Source organism: Eschrichtius robustus, chromosome 12, assembly GCF_028021215.1.
Source record: "Eschrichtius robustus isolate mEscRob2 chromosome 12, mEscRob2.pri, whole genome shotgun sequence".
Classification (NCBI taxonomy): Eukaryota; Metazoa; Chordata; class Mammalia; order Artiodactyla; family Eschrichtiidae; genus Eschrichtius; species Eschrichtius robustus.
In genome coordinates this window covers 79,595,788-79,610,789 of record NC_090835.1, presented here as the reverse complement: position 1 = coordinate 79,610,789, position 15,002 = coordinate 79,595,788, and the positions used below count along the sequence as shown (strand labels likewise).

The window sequence follows — 15,002 nt, the reverse complement described above, 5'->3', positions numbered from 1 at the left end:
GTTCCTGTGCCAGGAAGCCCGCGTTTCCCCCATTGGCAGCCACTCGTGGGCCTTCCTTCTTGTCATCATAGAGACTGTAGATCTGGCAGGGCTACACAGCAAGGATGTGATAGCATTTGGTCCCTCTCATTCTCAGGGACTTAAGTTACAGGGCTAATGGGATAACAGATGGTGGGGAGGAGTTTCAGGCAAGAGGGGAGGGATGTAAAAAGGCTCTCATTCATTCATTCATTCACTCATTCAGTCAGAGATATTCATTGTACTTTTGTTATGTGCTAGGCTCCAGGAGTAGCTGGGGATAATGGTGTTCGAAGCAGACATGGGGGCTCGGGCAGAAGGTGGCCAGAAAAGGCATCTCTGAGGACATGACCATTGTACAGGGAAGACCATCATGGCATGCTAAAGCCAGACTTTTATTCACATTTGTGAACTTGACTTACAAGTTGTTGTTCTGTACAAATGTTTTATGTGTCTTGTCCATCTTTGCCCTTGGGTCCGCAGTTGGCAAGCCTGGGGTCACAGCACTTGCCGATGAAGGGCATGTTTGGGGTCAGGCTGTTGGTAGCAGGGAAGTCGTTTTGAGCTCATATGGCCTGTTTTTGACATGTGTGTCTCAGGAGACTCTGTGTGTGTGTGTGTGTGTGTGTGTGTGTGTAAACCAGCACAGGGATAACTGTGGAGTCATCTGTCGCGGGAGGAGTTTGTGTACTAATTGCCTCCATGGGAGTTTTCTCATTATTTGTTCTCACCCCCCCCACCCCCGCCATTTCTTTTCCTAGCAGAATAATGAGAACTGCCATGACATTTAACAAGGATGGGAGATGCAGTGGGAATACCTGAATCTTTTAAATGATGAGAATGTGGTACCAGCAAAAAGCTTATAAACACATTCGCCTCTTCGATGTACCCATTCTGTACGAAATATGGTTGTACAGCATGAAATCCAGAGGGCTGTGTCATGGGGTCCAGACGGCCTTTGTTTCCTCCAGTTCTGTCGTCACTGTCCTTCATGCCTCTTCCAGGGAAGGCTTTACAATGGCTTCTTAATGATGGCAGTCATTTCAGATATTTATCTCCAAAAGGAAGGAGCGTTAATACCTTCTCTTATAAAGGTCAATTCAGGTTCGTATTAAAAGAGGAGGAACTTTTTTTGCATACTGACGTTGACATTGAGCCTCCGATGAGGGTTGTCACCCAGATTATATCTGATTCAGGGTTTTATAACGCATGGGAGAATGCCATGTCTTCCACGATAACCCAGCTGCTCACCTCGTGCCTCTTCCTTGAGCTCCCTCACAGCAGAGCTGGGCAGAGTCCACTCACTCGGAAGAACCCCCCGAGTCCTGTTGTGATGCCCTGTGTGTGGCAGGGGGGGCAGTGTTGACCTCTCACGTGTGCCTTTCTGTGGGTGGTGCCCCTCTTGTGCAGTGGTGCCCCTTCGGACATATACTGATGAGGTTCTGAAAAAACCCAGGAGGCGAGGATGCTGGTGCCCGGCTTCGTTGTTCAGTGCCTGTGGTCCTGGTGCTAAAACCCATGTCTATGCAGAACTCCTCCCGCCTGTCAGCTTCGTTGCCCCAGTGACCCTTGTCCAGAACTGGAGGGGACAGAGGAAGGAGAACCAAGGTGCTTTACGGCTTTAATACTTGACCCCATACATCTCCTTACCCAGCCTATGAGATAAGAGGTGGTATTTTCATTTTACTGATGAAGACACTGAAATCTTAGAGGTCATTTGCCCAAGGTCACACAACTAACAAGTCGTGGAGTTTGAAACTGTATCTTGGGATTAGCAAGTTTATGATCTTTCTACTACCTGCACCTTAAAAGTCACAAGCCGTTTCCCTGGTGCCAGGACCACCTTCTCAGGCACAGTCCCTGGCAAGTACAGCCCCTGGTTTATAGGGCTTGGCGGCTTCATGACTTCTTTGGAAACTTCAGCCATTCTCCAGAGCTCCAGGACCTGCCATCACAAGAAAAGCGAAGTTAAGCTCGTTGCCGTGGGTTGACGGTTGTATTGCTTTTCAACCTAAGAAAAAAGAGATTTGGCATCATGCTAAACAAGTTAGATTAATTCAGCACATGGTGACTATCTCCATTCTAGATGAAAATTATCGGAACGCTGATGGACAGATGACCAGGGCACCCAGCCACGCAGAGATTTGGTCTCTATTTTACTATCATTTCACATTGAGATTAATCATTGGGGTAGGAACTTTCATTTTGGGGGCTTTGTGTATGTCTGTGTTTCTTTTAACAGAATGCTTTTCTAAATCGTTTTGCCATTTGACAGTCTAGCTATGGTCTCTTTAAATTGCTACAGTTTCAGGGGTTGGAGAACTACAGCACATGGGTTCATTTGTACTGCTTATGGCTGCTGTCACCTAACAACAGAGTTGAGAACTTGCAACAGAGACTGTATGGTTCTCAAAGCCTAAAATATTTATTCTTGCCCTGTACAGAAGAAGCTTGCTGGAACTTATTTTTTTAAAAAGAAGGGTACCATAGTTTTAACGGAAAGAACTACACTTGCTAGTCCTAAAGAAAAACTTTCCAAGCATCTGCTTGGTCAGTAATAACAGACCAGGAAGAAGAACACACACCATGGTCTATGCCGAGTGCATTCATATGTGGACTATGCCCTAGGAGCATAATTCCAGCGAATAGCAATGTTCCTCTGCGATACCATATTCCCTATTAACCACAACAGAGGTACCACTAACTAGCTGAGCAACCTTGAATTAGTCACTAACCTTTCTACATGAGATTCCTCACCAATAAAATTAAACATTTAAAAAATTATGTATCCCACATCATAGTATGTATAGGTATAAAGTATATGTAAATATATGTCTATATGTGTATTATATATATGTATGTAGCTTTAAAAGGAATAATAACATAAATATCAAATACAATAATAAAATAAAAAGAAGACCCATTTCCCCACCATCCAGCTTAGGAAATTGAACCTTGGGAATACCTTTGAGGTCCCCTCTGTGCCCCTGTCCAGTAGTGGACAGCTAACATACCCCCCTCCCTCCCCAGTGGTAGCTATCTCAATTTAGTTTAATCATTCTACTGCTTTTCCCTTTAGTTGTATTGTTTAGTTTTGCCTGAAACTTGTTTTCTAAAGGAAGAGCACTTTCAGATCCCATCAAATTTTATGCTTCATCAGTGTGACTTCATTTTCTTGGTGCTAAACTCTTTGTCTGAAAATCTCCCAAGGGCTTTCAGTCCAGCAAAACAAAGTTAACACACAGTGGCTGCCCCACAAATACTCTTGAAATATTCCGCAGGTTTTTCTTTTCCCTTTGGTGGCGATAGTGGGGTTGGGGCAGGGTACACCAAAGTCGTGGGCTAGTTCAGACTGGTCTTCCCTCCTGATGCTGTGGTTTGTCATCCTGTGCTAGGCTGAGAGGCTGGGATCTCCGAAGGCAGTGGTTGTCTCTGACACCTTTGTATTTATCAGCTCCGAAGTGGGAGGGGCCCGTGGTGAGGAACCTTGTTGATCCAGGCTGGCTCACATAAGTTGACTCCATGTTTACATAGTAAAAGAATAAGGTGAAACCTGATTCGTGGACCTAAAATTTAGCTTCCAGTCTATTTTAGTTGAAGGAGAATCTCATTGCACCCATTCTTCATGTTTTCCTTTTTTTTAAAAAATTTTGTGGCAGAAAAAAAGTATAAATACTGGCTTTTGGAAGAAGGAGCTATTGTTAAGCGTAAGCCTTTTAAACTCTGTAATTACTCTATAAAGCCTGTGTGTTTCCATCAGAAATGCATTTAGTCTTAAGTTGTAGTGCCCAGTGTATGGAACATTTATAATGATGGGGTACTTCCAAAAATAAATCCACTCTATAGAAAATGTTAATCAGCTCATTCCCAGGGACCATACTGAGTATCTCCATTGTACAAATGAGGAAATGAACATGACAGTTAGTGGTCTGCCCAAAGCCACACTGTCACTGGCGCTACGAAGATTTAAGCAAAGGGCCCACATACAAGAAAACACAGTCATGTTTCCATGTAAGACACTGTGGGCCTTCGTTAACTTGACCTAAATTAAGATTCAGGGGCTAAGAAGCCTTTTGGTGTTTGGAAGAATCGACCACACCAACCGCAAAGAGCTGGCTTGCTCCTGAAAGTTACCTGCGGGGCTTTAAATAAGACATGTCTTTTTTTTGAGGTGTCTGTTTGCTTGAAATCAGAAGCTCTGTATCTGGCTAAACATTGCTATGAAAACTGAAAAGCAGAGGGTTCAAGTGTATTTCACACTGCCAGGGAAAATAGTGTGGGAAGTACAGTCGGGTCTCAATCTGTGGCATTCTACTTTTACAGTTGACAAGAAAGCAGCCTGCTACCAGGAACTTACTTTCCGAAACCATTTTCAGGGGGTTGTTTCAGGATGTACACGCAAGTCTTCCAAGTCATCTGCTTCAATGGGATTGCGTGGCAGAGGAAGGGTTTCCATGGAGGAACCACAAATTCCTCCACTTACGAGGAAACTTCAGGAATTCTTATTGCTCTTTTCTCAGGCAAAAGTTGATAGCTCATTTTATAAATATTTTCCCCAACAACTGATTGGAGCAAAAAACGTTTTTTCTTTCCCTCCCTCCCAGCCTCTAGTTAATTGAAAAATTCAATTAACCATCACCGTAAGCTCCTCTTCTCTTCTTTTGCTTTCTTCCCCAAGTTTCACTTGGGAACTTGACTTCATTTTTTTTTTTTGGCTTCGCCCCGTGGCCTGTGGGATCTTAATTCCCTGACCAGGGATCGAACCCGTACCCCTTGCAGTGGAAGCACAGAGTCCTAACCACTGGACCGCCAAGGAATTCCGCCCCCCCACCCTTTTTTTGAGTAGTAAATGTTTTAAAGACTTTTTTTCAACTTTCCTTTTAAATTGAAGTGTAGTTGATTTACAGTGTTGTGTTAGTTTCTGGTGTATAGCAAAGTGATTCAGTTATACACATATATATTCTTTTTCAGATTGTTTTCCATTATAGTTTATTATAAGGTATTGAATATAGTTCCCTGTGCTATACAGTAGGACCTTGTTGTTTATCTATTTTATATATAGTAGTTTGTGTCTGCTAATCCAAAACTCCTAATTTATTCCTCCCTCACTCCCTTTCCCCTTTGGTAACCATAAGTTTGTTTTCCACATCTGTGAGTCTGTTTCTGTTTTGTAAATAAGTTCATTTGTGTCATATTTTAGATTCCACATATAAGTGGTATCACATGGTATTTGTCTTTCTCTGTCTCACTTCACTTAGTATGATCATCTCTAGGCCCACCCATGTTGCTCAAATAACACTATGTCATTCTTTTTTTTTTTATTCGGCTGCACCGGGTCTTAGTTGCGGCAGACGGGCTCCTTAGTTGCAGCTCTTGGGCTCCTTAGTCACAGCTCATCAGCTCCTTAGTTGTGGCTTGCGAACTCTTAGTTGCGGCATGCATGGGGGATCTAGTTCCTTAACCAGGGATCAAACCCGGGCCCCCTCCACTGGGAGCTCGGAGTCTTATCCACTGCACCACCAGGGAAGTCCCTATTTCATTCTTTTTTATGGCTGAGTAGTATTCCACTGTGTATCCTCTTTGTTAGCTGTAGCTAACTATAATAACTCTGGTATCTGGTACCTGGGTTTGTGAGTATGGCCTCATTCAAAGATATGGTATTGATTCAGAAGACTCATTCACCTGTTGTGATACCTACCAGAGCCCTTACTGTGGGGTTATATATACACTCCATGGATAAATTTGGGAAAAGCCAATGTGTAATTGCAGAGAGAAGGTGCCTTAAAGAGGAAGACACCAAAGTGTGCCACTCAGGGAAAAACCCACCTCACAGAGGGTCGGTGCCAGGTGCTTATCCTGAGTTGTCAAATCCCAAGATTTGATTTTGGCATTTTCACCCTCTGTTCATCAGATCTGGGGATTGCAGACCCATGCTGATTGAGTTTATAAGTAACTGATGAGCCAGAATGACTCCATTTATAATATTATCCAGTGAGTTGGGTTCAAAACCCAACCCACCTACCTTTGTGATATTGGGCAAGTTGCTTGACTTTTCTGTTGTTTTTTTTTTTTTTCTTACCTGGGCAATTGGAATGTTAATGAGCGAATGCCTTCACATAATACTAGCTATTGTTAGTATATTGTCATTTTGCTGTTGTCTTCATTATTACTGTGCAAGTCAACTTTAGGAGACTGACTAATAGATCAGAAAGTTGCCTTTTGAGCATAGAATTTTAGAGCATGGGAAGTTAGAAGTTCTGAAGGAATGCCCCCATTGGGCTGGATCAGTTGGGAATTTCATCAGTTGATATACTGGACACCATAGCCAGACTCTCACCACCCATTACCCAGACACTGCTGGATAAACTCCACTGCAGTTTGAACCTGTGGCTTACCTTTTCTAGATTTTATAAAGTCACCACTTTTTTCATCTGAGAGTCTCTAATGTATTTGGTTCCAGTTTTTAGCAGCGATAAAGGATTCACTCTGAGTACTTTGTTTGGGTTTGACTTTCAAAATATTGTTTAGGGGCGATTTATTTTTCTTCCAGGTTGCTTCTTCTGGTTCCATGTTCTGGAAGTGACATTTGCAGGAGGGCACCTAACTAGTCTCCAGGATGGCCTGCGTGTGCAGTAGGAGGCACTGCATCCTTTTGACGGTCGAGAGCCATGGGAAAGCATGCTTCTTTAAGTTCATTAAAACAGATTGGCCTTCTGTAAAGACCTCACATATCTGTATTTGTGTTTTATTTTATTTTGTGTCTGGTATAGGTATTGACATCCTGAAGCTTGTAGCAGCCCAAGTGGGAAGCCAGTGGAAGGATATCTATCAGCTTCTGTGCAATGCCAGCGAGAGGGAGGTGGCCGCTTTCTCCAACGGGTACACAGCGGACCACGAGCGGGCCTACGCAGCGCTGCAGCACTGGACCATCCGGGGCCCCGAGGCCAGCCTGGCCCAGTTAATTAGCGCCCTGCGCCAGCACCGGCGCAACGATGTCGTGGAGAAGATCCGTGGCCTGATGGAAGATACAGCCCAGGTAATGCAACCCGGATTGTGTGTCTTTCCCACTAACCTTTAGGTCCCTGTGCTCCAGATTTTACCAGGTATATGTAATAAGGAGAAAGAACTGATAGTAGGTGTCTAGGTTCTCTCTCTCTGTCTCACTCACACACATACACCCCTCTTCTAGGGCAGTACTTCTCAATGGTTTTCCATTAATCATCTAGAGAACTTTTAAAAAATTTTGGTATTTGGACCCCACTGTAGACCAGTCACTGTAGAATCTCTAGGGACAGGACTAGGAACCAGTATTTTTAGGAATCAGTATTTTTAAAAGCTCTCCAAGTGATTCTGATGTGCAAAGTTGAGAATCTTTGCCTTTGGAGTGGATTCTGGCATCAGACTGTATGGCTAGATCTGTTCCTTGTTACCCAATTTACAGTTTCATTTTGCATAACACACTTTGAACAAAAGCGAGAAGGAAGGCTTTTTTCCCCTTCCAGACGATATTTTCTGTGATGTGGTTTAAGAAGGCTCTGTCTTACCCCTGAGTACCCCCAAGGATGCAGGTGGTGCTGGCAGTATTTAGTAACAGGATTGATATTTCTCCTTGGGCTTGTCCAATCAGTGCCTCAGGTGAAACTGAGGGGACCCCAGAGTGTGATTTATTTATAATCGTTGGTCCATGAGCCCTGGCTTTGGAGTCAGACAGCACTGGATAGGAATCCTGGCTCTGACACTTACTAGCTGGGTGACCAAGGGTACGTTACTTCAACTTTCTCTGCCTCTGTTCCATCCCTTGTAAGCCAAGTTTATAAGGTTAATAAAAACTGGAAATAAAGTATATAAAATGCCTGACACATTGAAGGTGTTCTGCAAATCGTAGTTATGGTCATGATGTAACTCATTTTACTTAGCCTTTCCTTAATCATAAGGTGCTTCCCTGAAAGGCCATGAATTAAATACAAATTTGGCTATTGAATCATATTTCTTAGACTTCAATTGAAGTTTTGTAACGTGTTCCCAAAGGAAAAACGCTGTCCCTGAGACTTGATAAAACCCACTTAAAATTTAAAAGGCAGTTCTGCCTGTATTCTTTTCCAGTGGTCCAAACTCATTACCTAAAAGTGCAAGGGAGAGATTTTCCCCCTGTCCACTCTAATCTGCTATCATTCTGTACCACATTTGTATATCAAGGGACTCAGTTTTATATATTTAAGAAGTCCAAGTGCCTTTATCTTTCTATACTAACAGTGTAATGTTTCTTCATTATTGAAATAAACATTCATCAGGTGGATCTTTTATCTAAGTGACTAGATAAAAGTTCATCGGTGCTAATTGACTCTGAAGGTCGTCTTTAAAGCCCCTGGTGTATTTTTAACTTTTTTGAAATGTGGAATTTCAGAAAAAAGATTTACTAATAGACTCGGGGGTAAATATTCAAAGGCACACACCAGTGTCTTGTGACTTTCTGCGAAACGATCTCAGTTAAGTATGGTTCACAACTAAAACAAGGCTTTGAGTAGCTGGATTTGGGGAAAGGAGAGGGAGATGTTTGGCCCCCAGTTGAGTAAAATGGCTGCAGTTCAAACAAAGGGACTCAAGAGGCAAAACATTATTGTGCTTACTTGGAGTGCTGCCTTTAAGGAAAGAACTGCTAGGGCGAGCAGTAGATTTGAAGAAGGATTTAGATGCTTGAGAGTAAGCCACTGGATCGCCTTGATAATGCCTCCAAAAAAGAGAAAATGTAATTGATGCGATGTTTCTCAAAAAAGAGAAAATGTAATGATGTCGCTTCAATGGAATATTTAATAAGGTGGAAGGATGATCATGATGTATTGTTAAGGGTTCAAAAGAAGGTTTCTCATTAGAAAAAACAAATATAAACATAGGAAAATGCATAAATGTTAATGTTATCTTATTAAATCTAGGTGGTTGAATTAGAAGTGATTTTTAAAAATTATTTTCTGTAATGAAAACATTACTTCTGTGGTTTAAAACATTTTTTTAAATGACAGCTGAAAGGGCCCACGAGGAAAGATAGGTAGGGCTTTGTTTTACCGTGCTGAATTGCAAGACGGAACCATCCTCATTTTAATTGAGGAAGAGCAGACAGTGGTTTATGTGCCATCCATTCTTCCTTGGGAGGACTGGCTGAGGTTTGCTATGTTGGGTCATATTTGCCTAAAACTTACTTTACTTTCGGGTTCTGCAGATCTGTCTCCTCTCTCTGTGTACACTGAGCAATCACTTAGAATTTGGGCCTAGTCTTTTTTTTTTTTTTTTAATTTTATTATTTATTTATTTATTTATTTATTTTTGGCTGTGTTGGGTCTTCGTTTCTGTGCGAGGGCTTTCTCTAGTTGCGGCGAGCGGGGGCCACTCTTCATCACAGTGCATGGGCCTCTCACTATCGTGGCCCCTCTTGTTGCGGAGCACAGGCTCCAGACGCGCAGGCTCAGTAGTTGTGGCTCACGGGCCTAGTTGCTCCGCGGCATGTGGGATCTTCCCGGACCAGGGCTCGAACCCGTGTCCCCTGCATTGGCAGGCAGATTCTCAACCACTGCGCCACCAGGGAAGCCCCTTGGGCCTAGTCTTTAAGGTACTTCTTAATGATGGTAATGATGGTGGTAGAGTATTGTCTATACCAAATGACGTTGGTATGTTTCTCTTATAGTTCCATTGAGTTTCATCAATGTTTATGGAGCACCTACTTTATTCCAGGCACTGTCCTAGGTGCTGGGAAAAGTGGACCAAAGGTGCAGACTCCATGGAGGAGACTACATGTCAGGGAGAGTGATTATAGCAAAATTCACTGGGTCAATGAATAAGAAACCAAAACCCTTAGTCCCCGAGTGCCGAGCTCTTGTTCCTTTTAGTTTTTTCCTTCCTCTTATCGCCTCCATATACAAAAGATTCTAGTATCTATTTTTTGTTGTTTATTTTGTAAGAAACAGTGACATCAAGACATCTTGTAGCTTTCTCCTTGGTTCTGGTGTAGCCTGCATGTTAGGATGGAGGCTGAGAAGGCAGTAGTATTAGGCTTCTTGTTCCATGTTTTAATCATGTCCATCATTGTCTGGCAGTGTTGTGGACCCAGCTCTTACTCTAATTTTAACAGCCAATGAGCATGGATTTCTGGCTGCCAGCTATTATTGATTGCACAGTTTGTTCATAGTTTATCTCTGAGATTTGTGGAGTCAAACAAGAGAATCAAAACGCAGGGGACATAATTGAGACCTAGTTTCCATTTTCTAGTGGATCTGTATTCTGTGTGTACGGTGGTACTGCTGACAATTTGAGACTTTGCCCCAGGAGTTAATGGGCTCTTAATATGCAAAAATGACTCCGTGTGTGTGTTTAAAATGGTTAATGTTTTTTCCTATTCATGAGCCTGAGAACACCTATGTTATGTTCCACTCAAAGGATTAGCCCTGGTGTTCCTTTTAGTTACCTCTGTCAGGAACAGCTGGTCCATTATTAACCATGGTGGCCTATTAGCCATTTTTGAGTTAAACACATCCAGAGTCTTACTTTAAAAAAAAATTTATGCATAACAAATTGTACAGTAAAATTTACTTTTTGGTGTACTGTTCTTTGCATTTTTTTTTTAAACAAGTTTTTAGAGCAGGTTTAGGTTTAAAACAGAGTTGAGAGGGAGGTTACAGAGTTTCCTGTATACTCCCTCCCCTCACACATGCACAGGCTCACCCGTTATCAATCTCACTCACCAGAATAGTACAGTTTTACCAAGAGTGAACCTGCATTGACACATCATAATTACCCAAAGTCCATAGTTTACCTTAGGGTTCACTCTTGGTGTCGTATATGTGCTATGGATTTGGACAAATGTATAATGACATATGTCCATCACTATACTATCATACAGAGTACTTTCACTGCTCAAAAAATCCTCTATGCTTTGCCTATTTCTCTCTTCTCCAGTACCCACCTCTCTCCCACATCAACCACTAACCTTTTCCTTGTCTCTTACAGTTTCGCCTTTTTCAGAATGTCATATAGTCGGAATCATAGAGTGTGTAGCCTTTTCAGGTTGGCTTTTTTCACTCAGTCATATGCATTTAAGCTTCCTCTGTGTCTGTTTATGACTTGAATGCTCATTTGTTTTAAGCACCAAATAATATTCAGTTGTCTGGATTTATCACAGTTTATGTATTCATTCACTTGCCTGACTCCTTCCTTCTCTGAGGTATGAGCTGGGTTTTTCAGTTCGCTCTTCTTTCAAGTTCAACATCAAAACTGAACCCAGCCTTCCAGAATCATCTGAATTCTTTCCTTCCTGGTCATGAGCTTTTGGGAGAAGCAGTAAAGCAGTGGGACAATAGTTTGGAAGTTACTGGGACTTTGCTGAAACTCTTTAAAAAACAAAACAAAACAAAAACCTAACACAGCCTTCCAAATTTCATGTTATCTCTTTTTTTCCGTCCTTTTACTTTGATTCTTTTCTGTGGCTTTATTTCAAGAAAGTCTTTTGTAAGGAGCATATATTTAAGGTTTTAAAAAATCTATTCTGACAGTTTTTGTCATTTAACTAGAGAATTTCAGTGTGGTTACATTTTTAACGTAATTACCCGTGTATTTGGCCATCTTATTATTTGTTTTGTATTTGTCCTATCTGTTCTCTTCCCCCCTTTCCTTTCTTGTTCATAAAGCATTTTTTTATTATTCTCCTTTTCCTCTTAACTTCTTAGTTACACATTTTTTCTTTACTTTTAATGGATACCCCAGAGGTGACAACACGCCTACTTAAATTATGAGCCATTTTATAAATGTGTACTTTCTACTACTTTTCAGACCACACAGCAGCCTTAAAAGACTTTAATCCTGTTTATCCTTCTCTTGTATTGTGTTTTTGTTGTCATACGTTTTAACACTACACATTTCTTAAACCTCCCAAAGGCATAATTATTACGGTTTTACACAGTCACGACCCACATAGATTTACCTGCTTACTGATATTTTCTGTTGTTCTTCATTCCCCATCTCTGCCTGAGATCATTTTTCTTTGGCCTAAAGAATACTTAGTGTAGGTTTCCGGCAATAAACTCTTGTTTTTCTTCATCTGGAAAATGCCCACTGACTAAAATAAATTGCACTATTTGCCCTTTGTTTTTGAAGGTGAGCTGGAAAATAGAACTTCAGCTCGATAGTTATTTTTCTTTCAGTACTTTCTTGCGTGGGTTTAAGTTTCCCCTGCTAAATAAATAGCAAAGGAGGGGATGTGATTTTATTTTTAAATCTATATTACATAACGAATTACGTGTGCAATATTACACCAGGGACTTTGGGCAATGCAAAGACAAGGAAGACAGAGTCATTGCTGTCAGGGAAGCTTACCATTGAAGGGAAGAAACGTATTCACATCAATGTTTAATCTAAGGGAGTAAACCCAGGAGGGAGAGAGGAGGGAATTGGTGGATGTACAGTTTATCAACATTAAGGCTGCAAATCAGGACGTCAGTGTGGAGATGTGTGCCAGGTTAAATTCCTGTCCAGGCAGCATATCACACTGGGAACTCAACGGTCAATTACTTGACCTCTCTGCCTGAGTTTTATCCTGAGAAAATGGGAGCACCCTTAGTGCCTGTCCTTTGAGTTGCTGTGAAATTAGGTGAGTGTGACCCACAGAAAGCTCTTGGTGAATGTTTACCATGAATCACTGCAATTATTCCCAGGCTCTAGAGGCAAGAGAGGTGGAAGAATGTTCCTGACTAGCTCCACCTCACATGATGGATCCTTTAAATCCTGAACGCCAAGGGTTACTCAGTGTCGGGTGGGAAGGGACAGCCAAGTCCAAGACTGCTTGACGGGTAGATGGTTGGGCATGAGGTTTGCCATCTGCATTCAGTGCCCAAGAACTGGAAATTCCAGTAGTTGTAGATATTTATTCCTTACTGCCTGAGTGAGCGTTCCTAGGCTGGCAGGGATGTTTTCTCTAGTGAAGAAACAAAGGTGATGGTGTGTGTGTAGACAAGTATGCCTTCAAGGGCTGTCAGAAAAAGGACATGAAATTGAGCAACTGGATTTCTAGGTTTCCTTTCATTTTTTTTTTTTTTCGGGACTTTGTATATTCAAATAGGCTTACCCAGTGCTATCATTTTCTTTTTTTTTTTTCCCCTCACCTTGAACTTGTTTTTTTCTCTCTAGGAAACCTTGGGCAAATGATTTCTGTGACTCAGAGTTTTCTATTTAAAATGGGAATTCAAGTGCTTTTCAGAATTAAATCAGATAATGGCTTGTTGAACTGTGGGATGTAAAAAAAATGAGGTAATGAAAGTGATGCTTACTGGCTAGGTTTGGAAGTCGTGGTGATTTGAATTTTCCAGCATCCCTTTATAGTTTCATTTTGAGAAAGGGAGGAAAAAGGAATTTTAGGTACATTTAAAAATGATAAACAACAAGGTCCTACTGTATAGCACAGGGAACTATATTCAATATCCTGTAATAAGCCATAATGGAAAAGAATATGAGAAAGAATACATCTATATATAAGTGAATCACTTTGCTGTACGCCAGAAACTAACACAACATTGTAAATCAACTACACTTCCATAAAAAGAAATGATCATATTAAAAACAACCACAATCATTTAAAATAATATAAAGTGTTACTTTAGCTGCCTGCTTTGACCAGAGATTCATAAATGAAAAGAGTTGGTGTTGATCAGGCAGGGGGTTTGGGTAGCTCAACCCCCCCCTGCCCTCCTTCCATAGGATTAACTAGATTAAAACTACACTGTAATGTACCAACCAGTGGCTCTGAAGCCAGTATTGTTGTGGTTAACTTCTATGTAGTAGAATGATTCTTTGTTAGAGATTCTTAATCCTTTCCAGAGACCGCATAGGAAACCTACATCCCAGGGACAGAGTTTTTTCTCTTTCTCCCTCTCTCTCAACTATAGTGGACTCTGTGTTGGAGACTGAGTGGTTTTGCTCTGTATAATCAACAGGGAGAATCTATCAGTGAGGCGAGTACTGGGCATTCTATTTGCAAGGATGGTACCACTGCTTTTGCTGCAAAGGGAACTACGTGATTTTTTTTTTTTTTTTGCTTACCAGCTGCAGGATGCAGCTGTCTTTATCTACAGTGTGACTGAGACCAGCTCTTTTCAGAAATTTAGTATAGCGGGGGTGAGTGGAGGCAAATACCAGCTGTACCTTTAGCTGTTGACTTTTTGGCTTTTCAAATCTGTCTTTAACTTGCCAGTTGATCATCTCTTAGAAAACAGGGATTATCGTCCTAAGGCCTTAAGATGTTAGCTAAACTCACGTGTGTCGAGCACCCCCTGACTTCTGCTGTGTGACCACTGCGTGGAAGGTCATTTCAGGTCAAGTTACTTAATTTACAGGGTGTGACTGTGGGCTCTGGGGAACTTGTGAGGTGGTGAGAAGGGGACATTGTAAAGGCATTGCTGACACACAGTAGGCCCAAGTACACTGAGTGATGCTTGTGTTTAAGGTGGTCATTGTGTACAAAGCAGCCATGTCTACGAATAAGCCTTTAGACTTTTAATGACATTTCAGGCCATTCTACTTGTTATCATACTCCGAGGTTTCATTCAGTTAGTCAACAATCTTTTGTCGAGCACCAGCTGTGTTCCTGGTACTGTGTAAAGAAGAAAGGTGTGTGCCTTTCAATAGCTCACTCACTGAGATGGAGACACGTGCAAGTAATTGACAATTCAGTGGGATAAGCAAATGTATAATAGAAGTGTGCACGAGGAATTGTAAGATAGCATCAGAAGGCAGGGGTATGCGACCCACCAAAATATACCTAGAAAATAAGAACAGATATATATATATTTACTTTTTTTTTTTGGACGGAATATGCGGCATGCAGGATCTTAGTTCCCTGACCAGGGATCGAACCTGGGCCCACAGCAGTGAAAGCACCGAGTCCTAACTGCTGGACCGCCAGGGAATTCCCTACTTCTTGAATTCGTAGCCGTCTTGTAAGCATCTGG

General features: G+C 41.7%; 1 protein-coding gene across 1 annotated transcript in view; it reads left to right on the top strand.

Annotated features, from left to right (window-relative positions):
* Nucleotides 1–15,002, top strand: part of TNFRSF21 (TNF receptor superfamily member 21) — a 63,727-nt gene that overhangs the window by 31,515 nt on the left and 17,210 nt on the right. Inside the window, exon 4 of the mRNA XM_068557627.1 lies at nt 6,789–7,054. Coding sequence (XP_068413728.1) covers nt 6,789–7,054 — 266 coding nt within the window. The remainder of the gene's footprint in view (nt 1–6,788; nt 7,055–15,002) is intronic.